Raw genomic sequence first — 22,802 nt, 5'->3', positions numbered from 1 at the left:
TGGATGAGTGTGGAGGAGAGTACACTGGGGACTTATACTGTTCTCAGTACACGTTAAAGACCTGACAGAGGAAATAGATTAGCGGATGAGGCAAAGTTATTCAAGAATTATGGATATTACAAGAGGACTTGGTAGACGGTCAGATAGTCAGTCTGGCCTTGGAAGGGCCAGACTCTCTCACCTTGGGGCTGTAAGGAAGTGCGCATCTAACATAAGACATATGGAAAAGGCAAACATATATCCAATCTACAAGATGGTAAAGAGTGAGGACCCTCTAAAGTATAGACCTGTATAGTTGACAAGTGTAGTAGTCAAAATTCTAAATAAATTCCATTTGATTACAAATACCAAATGGGAAGAGCACCTGGAAAGTAATGAAATAATAACGCAAAATGATACAAAAACAAAAAACCGGGAAGATCTTTTTGTAACAAATCTACTAAGCTTTTACGAGAGAGGTAGTTTTTTTTTTTTGCAGGGATATTCCTGCGCGGGCCCTAAGCCTTTGGCTGGCCCACTAAGTGTTGCTTGTTTCTGTTTTATTGTAAGCATCCATATGTCTCAGGAGACTATGGAGTTGCGCTCTGGTTGTCGGTCTGGAGTGGCCTCACCAGGGTGCAAAGCCAGGGTAGGTTTATACAAGGGAGAAGCTGTTACCCATGCAGCAAGTCCCCCCTCTCTCCTCCAATTATTATAATTGTAACAATATGTGCATCACACTCCCCACAATGTCTACTGTGCTGGGTGTTCTCACACTAAGTCATTTTCAATTAAATACACTTTTCTTGGACATTTGTGAGTAATTTCTATAATCTTAAATGGTTTCCAATTCCTTCGCATAGTGATGCAGGGTTTGCGAATTATTTTGGTGATAGTTTACATTTGGTCAGGTCAACATGAGCAGGTAATGTTGGTCAGGTCAACACCAGCAGGTAATGTTGGTTAGGTCAACACCAGCAGGTAATGTTGGTCAGGTCAACATCAGCAGGTAATGTTGGTCAGGTCAACATCAGCAGGTAATGTTGGTCAGGTCAACACCAGCAGGCAATGTTGGTCAGGTCAACATCAGCAGGTAATGTTGGTCAGGTCAACACCAGCAGGTAATGTTGGTCAGGTCAACACAAGCAGGTAATGTTGGTCAGGTCAACACAAGCAGGTAATGTTGGTCAGGTCAACATCAGCAGGTAATGTTGGTCAGGTCAACATCAGCAGGTAATGTTGGTCAGGTCAACATCAGCAGGTAATGTTGGTCAGGTCAACACCAGCAGGTAATGTTGGTTAGGTCAATACCAGCAGGTAATGTTGGTCAGGTCAACACCAGCAGGTAATGTTGGTCAGGTCAACATCAGCAGGTAATGTTGGTCAGGTCAACACCAGCAGGTAATGTTGGTCAGGTCAACACCAGCAGGTAATGTTGGTCAGGTCAACACCAGCAGGCAATGTTGGTCAGGTCAACACAAGCAGGTAATGTTGGTCAGGTCAACACCAGCAGGTAATGTTGGTCAGGTCAACACCAGCAGGTAATGTTGTATTTCTATCTAGCTTCAGACATGAGCATGTTGCAACTGCATTTTAAAGAGTTGATCGATATTGAAGATGATAAAGAATCACATACAATTAATTTGTCACTTTTCAAGACATGTACCCATTTGAGCACAAGAAATGTGGCAAATAGTTCGGTGTGAATGACAGAGGTCCACCTGTTAAGGAGACGGTCTCACTCAGAATATAAGCACCCACCTTACACCTCCAGTGGGGAGCTGTAGGGAGCTATCAGTATCTATGGTTGGAGAGATGAAGGTCTTTGAGCAGAGCAGCTCTCTCTCTCTCTCTCTCTCTCTCTCTCTCTCTCTCTCTCTCTCTCTCTCTCTCTCTCTCTCTCTCTCTCTCTCTCTCTCTCTCTCTCTCTCTCTTTCTCTTTCTCTTTCTCTTTCTCTTTCTCTTTCTCTCTCTCTCTCTCTCTCTCTATCTATCTATCTATCTATCTATCTATCTATCTATCTATCTCTCTATCTCTCTATCTCTCTCTTAATGCATTGTAATTGGCCCCAAGACGAAGCTTGGTCTGATCTTTCATTTCCTTCTTTTGGTGAGAAGGTATAAATTGGGAATCCTATAAATTCTGAGTTCATTTGCAGTTTTAGTAAATCCATTTTCAATGATTTTTGACCTTCAGTAAGTGTCTAGAGGATTAGTGCAAGGGATGGGTGAGCTAGTCTAAGTATTTTGATACCAGTTAAAGTATTTATATCAGTAAAACTATCAATGATCCTCAGAATATTAATTTTCTTCCTCATATTAAGTATCTCTGTGGTACTGGGCGACCGTATGAAAATCCTCATGGCTTTATTTTGCATTTGTTCATGGGCTATAAGCATTATTTCAAGCAGTATATCAAGCAGGGGTGCAGCATAGTCAACTAATGATATAATATATACAAGTTACATCATTATAACAATTCTGACATTTGCACCATAGCTTGAGTGACAGCCTGCCATCTTTTAGTGGTTCATATATTCGTGTCACAAGTGTTTAAAGCGGATTTTGTAAGCTGGGAATATGTAAATTATATTAAGGTCTGAGTAAGGATATAAAGCCTAAAATAAAAGGTTAATATTTTGTCACTTTATATATTTAGCAAATACAGAGAACATCTACAGTAAACTGATAGCAACAGATGTCGCTGGGATTCGTCTATGAAGAATAGTTGTTATTTTTTATCAGAAACAGTCACTGCTGCGGCTCCTGAAGGAAGTCACTGCTGGGGTTCCTGAAGGAGGTCACTGCTGGACTCCTGAAGGAATTCACTGCTGGGGCTCCTGAAGGAAGCCACTGCTGGGGCTCCTGAAGGAAGCCACTGCTGGGGCTCCTGAAGGAAGCCACTGCTGGGGCTCCTGAAGGAAGTTACTGCTGGGGCTCCTGAAGGAAGTCACTGCTGGGGCTCCTAAAGGAAGCCACTGCTGGGGCTCCTGAAGGAAGTCACTGCTGGGGCTCCTAAAGGAAGCCACTGCTGGGGCTCCTGAAGGAAGTCACTGCTGGGGCTCCTGAAGGAAGTCACTGCTGGGGCTCCTAAAGGAAGCCACTGCTGGGGCTCCTAAAGGAAGCCACTGCTGGGGCTCCTGAAGGAAGTCACTGCTGGGGCTCCTGAAGGAAGTCACTGCTGGGGCTCCTAAAGGAAGCCACTGCTGGTGCTCCTGAAGGAAGTCACTGCTGGGGCTCTTGAAGGAAGTCACTGCTGGGGCTCCTGAAGGAGGTCACTGTTGAGGCTCCTGCAGGAACCGTCGCTGCTGGGGCTTACAGGGACAAGGTGTGGCGATTGGTCAGAAAACGCGACCTTTTAGTGTTGACTGGATCATGTGTGTTGATGTAGAGACTGAGAGGCAACGTCAGCAGCCGCATAGAAGAGGCAAGATATAATACTTTTTCACCCATGACTGAGGCCAGACCACATAACATGCCAGCAACAGGTGTCCACTGTGAGCAAGGCCCTCATTCAGACTTACGTAGATACACAGTCTGTTAGTCTCTGATGGAAGAGTGGGTGATTAAGACATTAACAAATTGCTAGAGTAAATTGGCGTTGGAACCATTACGTGTTCTATGCAAAATATTGTTGAGAATTGGTTGGGTGTTAGGGTTTAGCGCTATCAATATCAGGAGAGGTAATTAAGACCACCACAATAGTTTACTGACCAAATAGCAAGTATACCTCAACCCTCAGCATAGTCCAGGACTATAGTAAACTCTGTGTATACTCACCAAGAAGCTGAGTACACCTCTCACCTTATATATCCCAATTTGAAGATAAAGGCCGATAAATATATGAGAAAATGTACAGTTTATATAAGATATATAAATATCTTTTAACTATGTTAAACATCAACTCCTAGCGATGGATTTATATTTATCATATTTATAAAACAAAAGGAAGATACAACAAGCGATTAACGTCTCCCGGGTGTCAGATAAAACCCGCGAGTGAAGAAACGAAATTGAAATAAGTTTATTGAGGTAAAATACACACACAAAGGGATGAGGTAGCTGAAGCTATTCTCACCCCGTAGTGAAGAAGGTGTTATTTACCTTCGTCAGCGTAGCCTCGTCCACCAGGAGGTACAAGAGATCCCGCGCCAAGGTTTTCTCCTCTTCTGTCCCGTTCAGAACTGTCCGGGAGGAGCGGATAATCATTTATGATTTTGTAACATGTTTGATGAGTACAAAATCCCAACTGTAAGCCTGGGGCCAGATTCACGAAAGCACTTACGAACCTGTACATCTTTTCTTAATCTTTGGCGGCTTTGTTTACAATTATTAAACAGTTAATGAGCTCCGAAGCACCAGGAGGCTGTTTATAACAATAACAACAGTTGAATGGGAAGTTTTCGTGTTTGTAAACTGTTTAATAAATGTAACCAAAGCCGTCAAGGATTGAGGAAAGATGTACACGTTCGTAAGTACTTGCGTAAGTGCTTTCATGAATCTGGCCCCTGTTTTTTTTCTTCGGGTTGTTATTGTTGAAATGAATACGGAAAAAAAGGATTCATCTAAGCACGTATTTTAGTTCATTCTTTTGATAATTGCACGCTATCATCTCTGTTAATATATCCTCTGGGTATAGAGAGCGATATCATCATTTATTTGAATATATCCACAAAGGCCTTGATGAGGGTTTGAATCTATGCACTGAGTGTTCCCACACGCGCCTTAGTCATCATCTTTATCATCATCATCATACCCTCATCACGGCCCTTGTGGATTTGTTCATTTGATATATCACGTTATAGGGATTTATGTGTGTATAATTAATTTTACATGAAATTTTGTATTTCTAAGGTTAATTATTGAGCATTTTGATACAAAATCTATATTTTTAACTTCTTTGTAAATAACAAATTTACAAAATATATATTTTTGCGGAAATGTTCATATTGAAACATTATCACTTTAATTTAAACAGTTCAAAATATATGGATAAACCCACAAAACTAACACTGAAGAATAACTCTCTACACACATGCTAGCAAAATCAAAAAAATTATACTTACTCAACGTTGTCAAATTGTTGGCAATGGGAGCCAACTCGCTGATGTCACTGTTGACCAGAGTGGAGATGTAGCTGGAGACATCGCTACGACAGCCGTCAATCTTGGCGTAGCATTCGGCGAAGGTCAAGGTCATAGGGCACCCTAAACCAAGGTCAAAGTCAGCCTATTAATGTTATAAATAATAATATTTATATTATTATTTAACAAGATTTTATGGAAAATGGAATGGAAAGTGGCTAGTGTTTGGTAGTTATAATCTTACATGGTACCAGCGCGTCTCTGTGTTCGTCACATTTAGTTGCTGCCCTTTGGCCAGCAGCGAACACCAGCACCGTCGCCGTCAGGAAGGGAATCACCGCCAGTCTCATGGTGAATGACGCTGGATCACTGTAACATAAAATGATACTTAACGGCACGATAACACATATATCACCTCACCCTTCTATATGGCGGAGATATCGCAGTGGGCAGTAACAAGTCTCGTGAGATAACTGAAGGGATTCTTGGGGTGTACTTCAAGAATGTGAGAATAACAGACCTGAAGTGGTGGAGGAGGAGCGTCGAGGGCGGCAGCAAGAGCAGTAGCAAGAGCGGCGGCAGGAGGCTGAGTGGTAGTGAGGGAGGAAGTGTGGGGTGTTATATAGGGCTGCGGGAGGGTTATGGCCGCCGCCACCACCAACTGTCGGAACTGGTGACACGCCTGGCCGCACACAGTCACACGCCCACCTCTTGCTGAAGGACACGCCCTTCCAAGACTCATCTGGGCACCTACGACGCATCTCCAACACCTTGTGTCGCCATCAACCTCTTCACTATCACCACCCTGTACCATTCACTCTGCCCTTCATCATTCCTCTATTCACCTAGTTGTGCTGCGGGTTTTTAGTCCCTCTGAGACATGTGCCCTCTGTGCCCTTCACTGTGCTCATCACTACCTCCAATACTTTATCTTGCTTATGTTACCATTAACCTCACAATGCCCGCCTTCAGTATCCCCTCTTATCATATTCACAATGACCGCCATCATATCTCCTATCACCATTACCTTTCACTATCGCCATCACCCTCAAACTAAATCAAGCAAAGGTGCAGCATAGTCAAATAATGATATACGTGTATACAAGTTACATCATATAACAATTCTGACATTTGCACCATATGCAGGCGATGAGTCACAATAACGTGGCTGAAGTATTTTGACCAATCCCCACACTAGAAAATGAAGGGACGACGACGTTTCGGTCCGTCCTAGACCATTCTCAATCGACAATCACAATCGACTTGAGAATGGTCCAGGACGGACCGAAACGTCGTCGTCCCTTCATTTTCTAGTGTGTGTGTGTGGATTGGTCGACATTTGCACCATAGCTTGAGTGGCAGCTTGCCACACCCTTGAGTGACAGCTTGCCACACCCTTGAGTGACAGCTTGCCACACCCTTCAGTGACAGCTTGCCACACCCTTGAGTGACAGCTTGCCACACCCTTCAGTGACAGCTTGCCACACCCTTGAGTGACAGCTTGCCACACCCTTCAGTGACAGCTTGCCACACCCTTCAGTGACAGCTTGCCACACCCTTGAGTGACAGCTTGCCACACTCTTGAGCCTCACTGTATAATGACACTGGGTACAACAAACAGTGGGACCCCCAACACCAAGGAATTTACATCAGTTTATATAGTCAAGCTGAGACCATCCCAATTATAGTCAAGCTGAGACCATCCCAATTATAGTCAAGCTGAGACCATCCCAATTATAGTCAAGCTGAGACCATCCCAATTATAGTCAAGCTGAGACTATCCCAATTATAGTCAAGCTGAGACCATCCCAATTATAGTCAAGCTGAGACCATCCCAATTATAGTCAAGCTGAGACCATCCCAATTATAGTCAAGCTGAGACCATCCCAATTATAGTTAGGCTGAGACCATCCCAATTATAGTCAAGCTGAGACCATCCCAATTATAGTCAAGCTGAGACCATCACAATTATAGTCAAGCTGAGACCATCCCAATTATAGTCAAGCTGAGACCATCCCAATTATAGTCAAGCTGAGACCATCCCAATTATAGTCAAGCTGAGACCATCCCAATTATAGTCAAGCTGAGACCATCCCAATTATAGTCAAGCTGAGACCATCCCAATTATAGTCAAGCTGAGACCATCCCAATTATAGTCAAGCTGAGACCATCCCAATTAACGAACAGTTCCTCGCCGCTCTAGTAACTTTGTGTTCTCTGTTGTTCCTGAACCGATTATGTGCCTCTGTAACCCTTTACACCACCGCCCTCGGGACGGGTATAGGGTGCATAATAAAGACAGAAATTGGAATTACAGTTGAAGCTATTTTGTGGCTCTGTCCGAAACGCTGTGCGTGAGTTTCCCAGTTTGTGAGCTGGGAATATGTAAATTATATTAAGGTATAATTATAAAGCCTAATATATAAAAGGATATAAAGCCTAAAATAAAAGGTTAATATTTTGCCACTTTATATATTTAGGAAATACACAGAACATCTACAGTAAACTGATAGCAACAGTTGTCGCTGGGATTCGTCTATGAAGAATAGTTGCCATTTTATATCAGAAACAGTCACTGCTGCGGCTCCTGAAGGAGGTCACTGTTGAGGCTCCTGATGGAAGTCACTGCTGGTGCTCCTGCAGGAAGTCACTGCTGGTGCTCCTGCAGGAAGTCACTGTTGGGGCTTCTGCAGGAACAGTCGGTGCTGGGGCTAACAGGGACAAGGTGTGGCGATTGGTCAGAAAACGCGACCTTTCAGAGTGTTGACTGCGTGTGTTGATGTAGAGAGTGAAGAGAGGCAACGTCAGCAGCCGCAGAGAAGAGGCAAATGATAATATTGTTTCACTTATGACTGGGGCCAGACCACGTAACATTCCAGCAACAGGTGTCCACTCCGAGCAAGGCCTTCATTCAGACTTACGTGGATACACAGTCTTGGATTTTCTGATGGAAGTAAGAGTGGGTGATTAAGACATTAACAAACTGCTAGAGTATATTGGTGTTGGAACCATTACGTGTCCCATGCATAATATTGTTGAGAATTGGTTGGGTGTTAGGCTTTAGCGCTATCAATATCAGGAGAGGTAATTAAGACCACCACAATAGTTTACTGACCAATTAGCAAGTGTACTTCAACCCTCAGCATAGTCCAGGACTATAGTAAACTCTGTGTATACTCACCAAGAAGCTGAGTACACCTCTCAGTTTATATATATCCCAATTTGAAGATAAAGGCCGATAAATATGAGAAAATTTACAGTTTATGTAAATATCTTTTTAACTATGTATAGCATCAACTCCTAGGCGATGGATCGGATCAGAAGGGCAGAGTGCCCATATTCACCTGGGCTCTCTGCCCTTTTATCATATATTTAAAACAAAGGAATATATATATATATATATATATATATATATATATATATATATATATATATATATATATATATATATATATATAACCAGGGTTTAACGTACTCACCTATTTGTGCTTGCGGGGGTTGAGCTTTGGCTCTTTGGTCCCGCCTCGTGTACGGGTTTCAGTGACAACCAAGAGTGAGGAAGTTGTAAGTTACCTTTGTCACAGTAGCACTGTCCACCAGCACATCCAGCAGATCCTGGCCCATGACTTTCTGCTCTGCTGTACCATTCATTACTGTCCGGGACGAAGGGGAGAAGGATATAATCATTTATGATTTGATAACATGTTTGAGGAGTACAAAATATCAACTGTAAGCCTGATTTTTTTTTCCTTCAGGCTGTCAGGTTGTTATTGTTAATATGAATGCTTAGAAAATTCGGATTTATCTGAGCATACGGTTTAGTTCCTTCTTTTGATAGTTGCTCGTCATTATCTTTCTTAATATCGCTCTCTGTACACAGAGGATTTATCATTATTTATTTTATATGAAATTTTGTATTTCTAAGGTTAATTATTGAGCATTTTGACACAAAATCTATATTTTTAATTTATTTGCAAAGAATAAATTTACAAAATATATATTTTTTTCGAAAAGATTATAATCTTATAGGATTATAACCGCAATTTTTTCCGAAAATATCCATATTGAAACATCATTTCCACTTGAACAGTTGAAATGATATGAATAAACTCTCAAAGCGAAGACTGAAGATTAACTGTCTACACACATGCTAGCAAAATAAATAAACAAATACTTACCGAACGTTGTCAAATTGTTGGCAATGAAAGCCAAGGCGCTGATGTCACTGTTGGCCAGAGTCGACATGGAGCTGGCGACATCGTTCCGACAGCCGTCGATCTTGGTGAAGCATTCGGCGAAGGTCAGGGTCAAAGGGCACCCTAAACCAAGGTCAAAGTCAACCTATTAATGTTATCAGTAATAATATTCTTGTTATGAAGAAGTGTGGCCAAGGGGTCAGGAAAATCTGTTTGGAAATATAATTCAAATAATAATAAGAGATTGAATGGAAGTAATCAGAATAGGAAGTAACTTGGGGGACCATTCAAACAAGTTTGAAAGGTCCCCCAAGCCAATATGCAACTGAAAACTCCATACCCCAAACTCTGGGTTCGAATCTTTCTGGGGTGTGGAGTTTTCAGTTATATATATATAATATGAGTTCACCATCAGATGGGAAAACAAATTAAAAGTGGCCAGTGACTGGTAGTTATAATCTTACATGGTACCAGCGCGTCTCTGATCTCGTCACATTTAGTTGCTGCCCTTTGGCCAGCAGCGAACACCAGCACCGTCGCCGTCAGGAAGGGAATCACCGCCAGTCTCATGGTGAACGACAATGGATCACTGAAATACAAAATGATACTTAACAGCACGATAACACATATATCACCTCACCTTCTATATGGCGGAGATATCGCAGTGGGAGGTAACAAGTCTCGTGAGATAACTGAAGGGATTCTTGGGGTGTACTTCAAGAATGTGAGAATAACAGACCTGAAGTGGTGGAGGAGGAGCGTCGAGGGCGGCAGCAAGAGCAGTAGCAAGAGCGGCGGCAGGAGGCTGAGTGGTAGTGAGGGAGGAAGTGTGGGGTGTTATATAGGGCTGCGGGAGGGTTATGGCCGCCGCCACCACCAACTGTCGGAACTGGTGACACGCCTGGCCGCACACAGTCACACGCCCACCTCTTGCTGAAGGACACGCCCTTCCAAGACTCATCTGGGCACCTACGACGCATCTCCAACACCTTGTGTCGCCATCAAATTCTTCACTATCTCCACCTGCGAAATGGCGCAGGTTCCTAGAGGCAGTTCTGATGTTGGCCAGCCTTGCATACACCGCTGATAGTATTCTTATGATGTGGGCCTCAGGAGACAGATTTGGCGTGATAACAACTTCTAGATCTTTTTCTCTGTCCGTTTCATGAAGAACTTCATCTTCCATTCGGTATCCCGTGTCTGGCCTGTTTCCACCGCCTAGTTTCATTACCTTACATTTACTTGAGTTGAACTTTTGTGGCCTTTGTGCGTATCCTACACTGTGTTCATCACTACCACCAACACTTCATCTTGCTTATGTTACCATCAACCTCACAATGCCCACCATCATCATCACCACCTTCACTTTGCCATTCATAATCCTCCTTTGTAGTGGTAGTTTACTTTCCAAGTGCCCTCATGGCTTTGGGGTCCTTTAATCCGGTCCACCGTAACCGGCGGTGGGAAACGGCTCTGGCTAGGTTACGTATTGGCCATACACGTTTAACTCACGGTCACTTAATGGAGCGCCGCCCTGCTCCTTATTGTTCAAATTGCATTGTTCCTCTTATGGTCGTGCACATTCTTGTTGAATGTCCTGACTTCCAGGACGAGCGTGTCTTGCTTTCCGACCGTCCCTCACGGTCAATTGTCCCTCGATAGAATTCTTGGTGAATCGGAAACTTTTGATATCATTTGCCTTATGCGTTTCTGTTCACATATTGGCATTCTTGGCGATATTTAGCGCCCTCTGATTACTCCGCACATTTGGTGGTGCTACATAGCCTTCCCAGATTGGTGCCTTCTTTTGATAATTACTTACTTCAGTATCCCCTCTTACCATAGCCCTCTTCTTATTCGCAACTCCTATCATCATTACATTTCACAATCGCCATCACCCTCCACACACACACACACACACACACACACACACACACACACACACACACACACACACACACACACACACACACACACACACACACACACACACACAACTTCTTAGAAACTTCTTAACTAGAAACTTCTTAACCCAGCATGTCAGTGAACCCACAAGGATGAGAGGAAACGACGAACCAGCGAGGCTCGACCTGGTTTTCAACCTGAACGACTCTGACATAAGAGAAATCAGTTTTGAGGACCCAGTAGGAATGAGCGACCACAGTGTATTGGTGTTTGAGTACCTGATTGAAGAAGGGTTATTGAACTCGAGAAGGGATACCGAAACCAAAAGGTTAGCATACCGAAAGGGAAACTATGAGGAGATAAGAAAATGCCTAGCAGATATAGCATGGAAAACAGAGCTCAGGGAAAAGACGGCCCAAGATATGATGGAATACATCACGCAAAAATGCAAGGATGCAGCAAACAAGTTTGTCCCAGTCCAAAAGGAAAACAGTGAAATGAAGATGAGAAACCCATGGTTAATCAGAGATGTAGGCTAGCTAAGCAGCAAAGTAAAAGGGCATGGAGAAACTATAGGAATAACAGGACACTGGAGAGCAGAGAAAGATACCAGAATGCCAGGAATGAATATGTTAGGATGAGAAGAGAGGCAGAAAGACAATACGAAAATGACATCGCAAGCAAGGCAAAGACTCAGCCTAAATTGCTGCATAGCCACATCAGGAGAAAAACAACAGTAAAGGAACAGGTTATGAAATTAAGGTTAGGGGCAGAAGGATTCACTACAAACGACAAGGAAGTGTGTGAGGAACTGAATAAGAAATTCCAGGAGGTCTTCACCTTGGAGCAAGGAGAAATCCCAGAGATAAGAGAGGGAATAGCTAACCAGGAACCACTGGAAGAGTTTGAGATTACCAGCGGGGAAGTAAGGAAGTGTTTACTAGAATTGGATGTGACAAAGGCTATATCCAGATGGAATCTCCCCTTGGATACTAAAGGAAGGAGCAGAAGAACTGTGCCTCCCGCTCTCCATGGTGTATAACAAATCACTGGCAACAGGGGAACTGCCAGAAATTTGGAAAGCAGCTAACGTAGTCCCGATATACAAGAAAGGGGATAGACAGGAGGCACTGAATTACAGACCAGTGTCCCTAACCTGCATACCATGCAAGTTGATGGAGAAGATTGTGCGAAGAAAGCTAGTGGAACATCTGGAGCGAAAGAACTTTGTAACACAGCATCAACATGGATTCAGGGATGGCAGGTCCTGCCTCACAGGGTTACTTGAATTCTACGACCAGGCAACAAAAATAAGGCAAGAAAGAGAAGGGTGGGCAGACTGCATATTTTTGGATTGTCAGAAAGCCTTTGACACAGTGCCACACAAGAGGCTAGTGAAAAAACTGGAGATGCAGGCTGGAGTGAAAGGGAAGGTACTCCGTTGGATACAGGAGTACCTAAGTAACAGGAGACAACGAGTCAGTGTGAGGGGTGAGGTCTCAGATTGGCGAGACGTTACGAGTGGAGTACCGCAGGGGTCAGTCCTTGGACCTATACTGTTTCTGATATATGTAAATGATCTTCCAGAGGGTATAGAATCGTTTCTCTCAATGTTTGCCGATGATGCAAAAATTATGAGGAGGATTGAAACTGAGGACGATAGTAGGAGGCTACAAGATGACCTAGACAGACTGAGTGAATGGTCCAACAAATGGCTGTTGAAGTTCAACCCGAGTAAATGCAAAGTAATGAAACTAGGTGGTGGAAATAGGAGGCCAAACACAGGATACAGAATAGGAGATGAAGTACTTAATGAAACGAACAGAGAGAAAGATCTAGGAGTTGATATCACACCAAACCTGTCTCCTGAAGCCCACATAAAAAGAATAACGTCTGCGGCATATGCGAGGCTGGCTAACATCAGAACAGCGTTCAGGAACCTGTGTAAGAAATCATTCAGAATCTTGTACACCACATATGTAAGACCAATCCTGGAGTATGCGGCCCCAGCATGGAGCCCGTACCTTGTCAAGCACAAGACGAAGCTGGAAAAAGTCCAAAGGTGCCACTAGACTAGTCCCAGAACTAAGAGGCATGAGTTACGAGGAAAGGCTGCGGGAAATGCACCTTACGACACTGGAAGACAGAAGAGTAAGGGGAGACATAATCACAACCTACAAAATCCTCAGAGGAATCGACCGGGTAAACAAGGATAAACTATTCAACACTGGTGGGACGCGAACAAGGGGACACAGGTGGAAACTGAGTACTCACATGAGCCACAGAGACGTTAGAAGGAACTTTTTTAGTGTCAGAGTAGTTAACGGATGGAATGCATTAGGCAGTGATGTGGTGGAGGCTGACTCCATACACAGTTTTAAATGTAGATATGATAGAGCCCAGTAGGCTCAGGAATCTGTACACCAGTTGATTGACAGTTGAAAGGCGGGACCAAAGAGCCAAAGCTCAACCCCCGCAAGCACAAATAGGTGAGTACAAATAGGTGAGTACACACACACACACACACACACACGCACACACGCGCGCACACACGCACACACACACACACACTCCCTACCCCACCTCTCTCTCTCTCTCTCTCTCTCTCTCTCTCTCTCTCTCTCTCTCTCTCTCTCTCTCTCTCTCTCTCTCTCTCTCTCTCTCTCTCTCTCTCTCTCTCTCTCTCTCTCTCTCTCTCTCTCACTCTCTCTCTCCCTCTCTTCCTCACTCGCAACAGGACAAGATACACCACCCAACAGTTTCTTAAACGAATTAAAGCGCCATATACAGCTTCCTTTAAGAGTAAAATTGAGGAAGTCACTACACGAGAGCACAGTGTCATATGCCTGCGCACTACTCAACCCAATATGAAAGGTGACAGAAATGTTCATTAAACTATAACTCAACTACATGGACATCTTGGCCAGGAAAACCAGCACAAACACATCTCGAGAAATTAAGCGAGAAATTAACTCTGGTTCCGAGCCTATCTAACGAGTCTATTAATATTGTTAAGTTACATTCACACAAACGTTCAGCCTTCTACAGATGGAATATACCTAGATTACCGGAAGACTAGGCTCCTTTGGGGGAGCCGGTGGCTGAGCGGACAGAACACTTGACGCGTGATCCTGTGGTCCTGGATTCGATCCCGGGCGCCGGCGAGAAACAATGGGCAGAGTTTCTTTGGCCTTGATGCCCCCTGTTACCTAGCAGTAAAATAGGTTCCTGGGAGTTAGTCAGCTGTCACGGGCTGCTTCCTGGGGGTGGAGGCCTGGTCGAGGATCGGGCCGCGGGGACGCTAAGCCCCAAAATCATCTCAAGATAACCTCAAGAAGGCTCGACAAAAAGTTGGTCAGTAAGCTGAGGAAAAGTGTACATGTTTACCCGTCACTTCGGTGGAACAAAAGACAAAAGTGGCAATACCACTTCTATTGTTGCAGACGAGGAGTCACAATAACGTGGCTGAAGAGTGTTGACCAGACCACACACTAGAAGGTGAAGGGACGACGACGGTTCGGTCCGTCCTGGACCATTCTCAAGTCAATTGTGAGAATGGTCCAGGACGGACCGAAACGTCGTCGTCCCTTCACCTTCTAGTGTGTGGTCTGGTTAACTTCTATTGTGGTCGTAGTATTGGGTTATAAATGACTAAAATCGTAGCGACGAGTCTGGCCCAAACACCACACACGGGTTTATATAACTCACACTGCTATCGAAAGGAGAACAGTGACTAAAAATTAATATATGTACATTAGTGAAAAAGGGAGATGATGGCTCTCCACTTGTGCTTAAGAGTAAACTGACCTTTTATGTAAACAATATAACATAATTATTTGACGTATTGGCATATGGGTGTCAAGGCAAAAGACATGACGTCACAGAGTCCTCCCTTCAGTGTCCTCACACTTCAACAACGACAACACACAACACGTTTTTCAAGTTAAAAGTGATTTACAAAAGTTTACATTTGTAATGTTAGTTTATACCATTTATACGAATAATGTCATCCAAGGCCAAATTACATCCCACTATTCAGTACGTAAATTACCAGAGAGACTTTAAAGTATATGGCAAGTGTCCGATCATATTATGCGTGTAATTCGTGGCCATTTGAAGAGTATTGTATACTCAGTGCAGGCGATGAGTCCCAATAACGTGGCTGAAGTATGTTGACCAGACCACACACTAGAAAGTGAAGGGACGACGATGTTTCGGTCCGTCCTGAACCATTCTCAATCGACTTGAAAATGGTCCAGGACGGACCTAACGTCGTCGTCCCTTCACCTTCTAGTGTGTGGTCTGGTCAACATGGTATACTCAACATCCTCCGCCATATGATAAATGTTAAATTAAGAAGTTATTTGCTTCATTAAACGTGTACAAGACTAACGGGCCAACAAGGCATATCCTGCCATCTGCTGTTTCACCAACAACTTACACAAGAATGCTTCGTGTATTGGGGTGAAAGCTATACCTGATTTACCCTCGACGAGGACAGGAAGCTGGGAGCTTGTCAAAGGTGTCCTGAAGATTTTTTTTCCTGAAGTGTTTTTGGCATTTTTGGGCAGCGTGATAGACACACGCGCTGGGCTACAAATTTTTATTAATTTATTAAATTAATTAATATAAGTGTCATGAATGGGATGTGTGTGTGGTAATGACTTTTAAATGTTGTCTAGGGAAATAGAGGCTTTAACTTGAGCCAAAGGGAGATCAAGGAGTAGGGAAACAGCCCCGTACAAAAGGCAAAATGTATATGTATAAGACACACTTTAATATATGGCATACATTTTACTCCTTACAACTCAAGCTCACTCTGAAGACAACAACCTGGTTAATAAAACTCCCAAACGGGCTCTGTATACTATATGGCTCTCAGTCCCAAACCTGGAACTGTGCACACAGTTACTGTGTGCACAGTTCCACTAAGAAACCACTAAGAAACCTGGACTCTGTAGAGCACCGCTCCTGTGCCAGGTAAGTTACGGGCTCACCATAGCCCGTGCTACTTGGAACTTGTTCCGAGTAGCTGAATCTATAACAACAACAACCTGGACTCTGGGTAGACATCTGACCCAAACACCTGAGAGGAGCACATTGACAGTCACATGTGTGCAAGACATCTTAAGGACAATATGCCAGCGGCTGCTGGTGTGTTTGGGCAGGGGTCCGATGAATTCCTTAACTCTTGCCATTCCTTGACTCTTAAGCACCAGCGTAGAGCCATCATCTCCCTTTTCACCAATCTACATATGTTAATTTGTATTCACTGTTTTTCTCCATTTTCCTTTCGATAGCAGTGTGAATTATATACACCCGTGTGTGGTGTTTGGACCAATGAGACGCGTCGCTACGATTATTCATTCATAATCTAACCCAGTACTACGACAACAACAAAAGCGGCGTTGCCATTTTGCACTTTCCAAGAAACTGGGGGTTAAAGGAATACTTTTCTTCGACTACTAGAACAGGTTAGAGGGAGCAACGTCGTCTTGATAAAGCATAATTCGTCCAACTGAATGATAGTAACGAGTGGGGAGTCTCAGGGCTCGTCTAACTTACAGTTCATCAACGTCTTTCACGGCGTTGTGAAAAACTGTCCCATTCTTGTGTTAGTAACTATTAAGCGCACTCCTGCTTATCTCTCTTACCTTGAAAATCTCGCTGACTTTCACTCGTGATATTCTAGTTTTATTGGAATTTAATTAAATTTTGTTTCGGTTTTTTATTTACAAAAAAAAACCTGCTCGGAGCTCCTCTGTGTAAAAGCTCTGCCTTCTCTGTGTAAAAGCTCTGCCATCTCTGTGTAAAAGCTCTGCCACCGTCCCTTCACCTTCTAGTGTGTCTGCCATCTCTGTGTCAACATATTTATATATTTTCCCAAACGGTGTTATATGGGTGGTATCTCAAATAAAAATTAATATCAATATAACTTATAGTTTATATATATTTTTAGATATACCAAGGTTAGGTATGTTATATGGTTCACTGTGAACAACTTGTGTGTGGAGCTGGAGCGTCAACTTCTCGCCACACAGTCGAGGAACACGTCAGCCTGTGGACCCACGGTAATAATAATTATAAGAATAATAACAATAATAATAGTTAAATAATAATGAAAAACTTGTAAATGAAAATAATAGTGATAATTCTGATAATTAGTGATAATAATTCTGATAATTAGTGATGATAATTAGTGATAATTCTGATAATTAGTGATAATTCTGATAATTAGTGATAATTTTGATAATTAGTGATAATAATTCTGATAATTAGTGATAATTAGAAGAATAATGGTTAGGGCGCAGAGTGGCAGCACCCACTATCAACTCAAACATTGTGTTGAAAAAAACCAATAAGGCCGTCAGGTGGGCGTGAACCTACGCCCTCAGCAATGCCAAGTCGCATACCCTACCACTGGACCACCACAGACATGTTAAAAAGTCAATCAACAGGATTTTTACTGAAATCATATATAAAAAAGTTGGACTGGCTTCAGTAGGGGGGTCTCCAGACTATCTGTGATTTCAGTAGAAATACTGTTGTATGACTTTTTATCATGTCACCGATGGTCCAGTGGTAGAGTATGCGACTTGACAATGCCGGGGTCGCAGGTTCGCGCCCACCTCACAGCCGTGGTGGATGTTCTCGTTAATATATATATCACATTAGTGTGATTTCTGTGTGTGTTACTGACTCCGTTGTACTCAAAGTAACTTGCAAAGATAATAGATATTTTCATGACATGGTTAGTAGCTGTACACACTGATACATTTCTTAGTGGCCTCGTGTACCTGTGTCTGGTTTCGAGAGTTTTTATACTGTCACAGCCCAGCGTGGTCTGATCAATAAAGCTGTTGCTGGGAGCAGCAGTTAGATATACAACAGGTATACACAAGATACAGGCACGTAAACACCTTTGCTCCGGAAGGAAATTATGAGGGTGAATAATGCATGGATAAGAACCAGGAGGCAACTTCTCCCGCACGCACACACACACACACACACACACACACACACACACACACACACACACACACACACACACACACACACACACACCCACACACACACACACACACACACACACACACAAAAGTTTAAGGTTGGGTTAGAGTTTAACCCAACCAAATGTAACGTAATGAAGATAGGTGTAGGGAGCAGGAGGCCAGATACAAGGTATCATCTGGGAGAGGAAATTCTTCAGGAGTTAGAGAAGGAAAAAGACTTGGGGGTTGATATCACGCCAGACCTGTCTCCTGCAGCACATATCAAGCGGATAACATAAGCGGCATATGCCAGGCTGGCCAACATACGAACGGCATTCAGAAACTTGTGTAAAGAATCATTCAGAACTTTGTATACCACATATGTCAGGTCAATCCTGGAGTATGCAGCCCCAGCATGGAGTCCATATCTAGTCAAGGATAAGACTAAACTGGAAAAGGTTCAAAGGTTTGCCACCAGACTAGTACCCGAGCTGAGAGGTATGAGCTACGAGGAGAGACTACGGGAATTAAACCTCACTTCGCTGGAAGACAGAAGAGTTAGGGGGGACATGATCACCACATTCAAGATTCTGAAGGGAATTGATAGGGTAGATAAAGACAGTCTATTTAACACAAGGGGAACACGCACAAGGGGACACAGGTGGAAACTGAGTGCCCAAATGAGCCACAGAGATATTAGAAAGAACTTTTTTAGTGTCAGAGTGGTTGACAAATGGAATGCATTAGGAAGTGATGTGGTGGAGGCTGACTCCATACACAGTTTCAAGTGTAGATATGATAGAGCCCGATAGGCTCAGGAATCTGTACACCTGTTGATTGACGGTTGAGAGGCGGGACCAAAGAGCCAGAGCTCAACCCCCGCAAACACAACTAGGTGAGTACAACTAGGTGAGTACACTCACACAACCCACAACCCACCACTACAACCCTCCTCCACCTACAACATTGTTCTCACGCGGGACTCACCTTGTCCTTCAAGAGGTTCCTGAGGCACTGCTTCATCTTGGTTGCTATCTGCGCCTCTCCTTCACCTGTGTGGACACGGACACCTTTGTTGAGAAACCCCTTTTGTCAGGCTGTGTTCCTGTGTGTTAATGTTGTGTTCCTCCTGTGTGTTAATGTGTTCTTACTGTGTGTTAATGTGTTCTTACTGTGTGTTAATGTGTTCTTACTGTGTGTTAATGTGTTCTTACTGTGTGTTAATGTGTTCTTACTGTGTGTTAATGTGTTCTTACTGTGTGTTAATGTGTTCTTACTGTGTGTTAATGTGTTCTTACTGTGTGTTAATGTGTTCTTACTCTGTGTTAATGTTGTGTTCCTCCTGTGTGTTAATGTGTTCTTACTGTGTGTTAATGTGTTCTTACTGTGTGTTAATGTGTTCTTACTGTGTGTTAATGTGTTCTTACTGTGTGTTAATGTGTTCTTACTGTGTGTTAATGTGTTCTTACTGTGTGTTAATGTGTTCTTACTGTGTGTTAATGTGTTCTTACTCTGTGTTAATGTGTTCTTACTGTGTGAGTTAATGTGTTCTTACTGTGTGTGTTAATGTGTTCTTACTGTGTGTTAATGTGTTCTTACTGTGTGTTAATGTGTTCTTACTGTGTGTGTTAATGTGTTCTTACTGTGTATGTTAATGTGTTCCTCGTGTGTGTTAACATTGTGAGAGACGCAGGTGGGAGAGTGAGTATTGGTTGAGTAAGATGTCTTGAGAGACGGAAGTGGGAGTTCGGTCTGGGTGCCTTAAGGCTTTACAACTTGAGACGACTTCTCGTCTGCTATTGGAAAATATAATAATGCTGTTTAGTATCGTTTTATTGTAGTGAAGTTTTGTTAGCTGTGACTCATCATCTTGCGATGCACTTTGCTTGTTATTTTTTGTTATATGCTTGATGTATTTTACAGCAGGACACACACACGCACACACACACACACACACACACACAGACACACACACACACACACACACTGTCTCAGGAACCTGTGCACCTGTTGATTGACGGATGAGAGGCGGGACCAAAGAGCCAGAGCTCAACCCCCGCAAGGACAAATAGGTGAGTACACACACACACACACACACACACACACACACACACACACACACACACACACACACACACACACACACACACACACACACACACATACACACACACACACAAGGGTCATCGCGGCTGAGTGGACAGCGCTCTGGGGATCGTAGTTCTAAAGGCCCGGGTTCGATTCCCGGCCGAGGCAGAAACAAATGGGTAGAGTTTCTTTCACCCTGATGCTCCTTTTCACCTAGCAGTAAATAGATACCTGGGAGTGAGACAGCTGCTACGGGCTGCTTCCTGGGGATGTGTGTGTGCGTGTGTTAGAAAGAAATATATGCAGTAAACATAATAGAGGAAAAATAGAATGGTTAGAAAGGCTGGGTCCAAGAGCTAATAGCTCGAATCTGCAGGCAAAAATAGTAAATACACGCACACACACACAGGAAACTAGGAAACTAGGAGAGACTACGTGAATTAAGCCTCACTTCGCTGGAAGACAGAAGAGTTAGGGGGGACATGATCACCACATTCAAGATTCTGAAGGGAAATGATAGGGTAGATAAAGACAGTCTATTTAACACAAGGGAAACACGCACAAGGGGACACAGGTGGAAACTGAGTGCCCAAATGAGCCACAGAGATATTAGAAAGAACTCTTTTAGTGTCAGAGTGGTTGACAAATGGAATGCATTAGGGGGTGATGTGGTGGAGGCTGACTCCATACACAGTTTCAAGTGTAGATATGATAGAGCCCAATAGGCTCAAGAATCTATACACCTGTTGATTGACGGTTGAGAGGCGGGACCAAAGAGCCAGAGCTCAACCCCCGCAAACACAACTAGGTGAGTACTGGTTAATTAACAGTTGAGAGGCGGGACCAAAGAACCAGAGCTCAACCCCCGCAAGCACAACTAGATGAGTACACCGTCACAGACTTCGAGGCGGGAGGGAAACACCTAGCAGGCGGAAGAAAGACTTACCAAGAGAGACGGAAGTCTTGGAAGACGTACCTGAAGCAGAGTGGAGGGGGCGGGGGGTTGGTAGACTCACCAGGGGAACCGATGAAGGTGGCGGGGACAACACTCCTACAGTTAGTGAAGGCCACGACCAGCCTGGCAGCGTCCCCGGGGCTCCTGAAGCAGGCGGTGTTGGTGTGGGCGACGCAGGCGCTCTCCCACCCACACACAACCCGCGCTAACCCACTGTTAGTATCACTCAACTATACCCACTAAACACAGTCGCTAACGCAGGCGATGAGTCACAATAACGTGGCTGAAGCATGTTGACCAGACCACACACTAGAAGTTGAAGGGACGACGACGTTTCGGTCCGTCCTGGACCATTCTCAATTCGATTGACAATTGACTTGAGAATGGTCCAGGACGGACCGAAACGTCGTCGTCCCTTCAACTTCTAGTGTGTGGTCTGGTCAACAGTCGCTAGCAGTCAGATTGTGAAACACTGACGTGAATAACATAATCATTACAGTATGATTAATGAGACGTGTTTATATACATATATAATGCATGTTTTGCAAAGATAGAACCTATACATCGATGCCTGCTGGAGCTTGACACTCACCAAGCATCTCCTGCAGCGCCACCAGGAGCTTGTCCATGAGGGCCCCACTGGTGGCGCCCCTGTGCTGGGGGCGAGCACACGCGGCCCCCAGCAGCGTCGCCGTCAGCAGCACCTGCGTCACCACCTTCATGGTGGTGCAGCAGCAACAGCAACACACGGGTGCTCCGGGAGGGGTGCCACCAGCAGGGTGCTGGCTAAAGGCCTTGCTGCTCTTGGGTATAATCTGATTACAACATCGTGTGGAACTGTTCCTCGGGTGTGGCCACGACGTCTGGAGCAGGTGTAGGAGGTCCTCAGGTGTGTGGCCTCGTCTGGAGCAGGTGTGGGAGGTCCTCAGGTGTGTGGCCTGGTCTGGAGCAGGTGTAGGAGGTCCTCAGGTGTGTGGCCTCGTCTGGAGCAGGTGTAGGAGGTCCTCAGGTGTGTGGCCTCGTCTGGAGCAGGTGTAGGAGGTCCTCAGGTGTGTGGCCTGGTCTGGAGCAGGTGTAGGAGGTCCTCAAGTGTGTGGCCTGGTCTGGAGCAGGTGTAGGAGGTCCTCAAGTGTGTGGCCTGGTCTGGAGCAGGTGTAGGAGGTCCTCAGGTGTGTGGCCTCGTCTGGAGCAGGTGTGGGAGGTCCTCAGGTGTGTGGCCTGGTCTGGAGCAGGTGTAGGAGGTCCTCAGGTGTGTGGCCTGGTCTGGAGCAGGTGTAGGAGGTCCTCAAGTGTGTGGCCTCGTCTGGAGCAGGTGTAGGAGGTCCTCAGGTGTGTGGCCTGGTCTGGAGCAGGTGTAGGAGGTCCTCAAGTGTGTGGCCTCGTCTGGAGCAGGTGTAGGAGGTCCTCAGGTGTGTGGCCTCGTCTGGAGCAGGTGTAGGAGGTCCTCAGGTGTGTGGCCTCGTCTGGAGCAGGTGTGGGAGGTCCTCAAGTGTGTGGCCTCGTCTGGAGCAGGTGTAGGAGGTCCTCAGGTGTGTGGCCACGACGTCTGGAGCAGGTGTAGGAGGTCCTCAGGTGTGTGGCCTGGTCTGGAGCAGGTGTGGGA

The 22,802-nt window shown here is 44.5% G+C and overlaps 4 protein-coding genes across 9 annotated transcripts in view; 1 reads left to right on the top strand and 3 right to left on the bottom strand.

The window, feature by feature from the left end:
- Positions 1 to 22,802, top strand: part of Lrp4 (LDL receptor related protein 4) — a 222,350-nt gene that overhangs the window by 165,606 nt on the left and 33,942 nt on the right. The window lies entirely within an intron of this gene.
- On the bottom strand, positions 2,606 to 5,714 carry LOC138360031 (uncharacterized). Its single transcript, XM_069319951.1, has 5 exons — positions 5,584 to 5,714; positions 5,308 to 5,432; positions 5,046 to 5,186; positions 4,084 to 4,163; positions 2,606 to 3,526 (listed from the first exon to the last, which is right to left on the bottom strand). The coding sequence occupies exons 2-5, from the start codon at positions 5,411 to 5,413 to the stop codon at positions 3,500 to 3,502; spliced, it is 354 nt and encodes a 117-aa protein (XP_069176052.1). The 5' UTR covers positions 5,414 to 5,432; positions 5,584 to 5,714; the 3' UTR covers positions 2,606 to 3,499.
- On the bottom strand, positions 7,520 to 10,460 carry LOC123747351 (uncharacterized). Of its 2 annotated transcripts, none has more exons than XR_011226177.1 (5): positions 9,999 to 10,460; positions 9,724 to 9,848; positions 9,242 to 9,382; positions 8,637 to 8,716; positions 7,520 to 8,007 (listed from the first exon to the last, which is right to left on the bottom strand). XR_011226177.1 is itself a non-coding variant. In XM_045729511.2 (5 exons), the coding sequence occupies exons 2-5, from the start codon at positions 9,827 to 9,829 to the stop codon at positions 7,981 to 7,983; spliced, it is 354 nt and encodes a 117-aa protein (XP_045585467.1). In that variant the 5' UTR covers positions 9,830 to 9,848; positions 9,999 to 10,117; the 3' UTR covers positions 7,520 to 7,980. The 2 variants fall into 2 exon arrangements, 1 of the variants encoding a protein (XP_045585467.1); XM_045729511.2 differs by having other exon boundaries at positions 9,999 to 10,117.
- LOC123747350 (uncharacterized) lies at positions 17,134 to 22,215 on the bottom strand. The gene is made up of 4 exons (XM_045729510.2): positions 21,792 to 22,215; positions 21,261 to 21,404; positions 19,144 to 19,208; positions 17,134 to 17,222 (listed from the first exon to the last, which is right to left on the bottom strand). Exons 1-4 carry the CDS (start codon positions 21,919 to 21,921, stop codon positions 17,187 to 17,189), a joined length of 375 nt encoding a protein of 124 aa, XP_045585466.1. The 5' UTR covers positions 21,922 to 22,215; the 3' UTR covers positions 17,134 to 17,186.

This window comes from Procambarus clarkii, chromosome 94, assembly GCF_040958095.1.
Source record: "Procambarus clarkii isolate CNS0578487 chromosome 94, FALCON_Pclarkii_2.0, whole genome shotgun sequence".
In the NCBI taxonomy this organism is placed as follows: Eukaryota; Metazoa; Arthropoda; class Malacostraca; order Decapoda; family Cambaridae; genus Procambarus; species Procambarus clarkii.
This window is presented reverse-complemented; position numbering and strand designations above follow the sequence as displayed.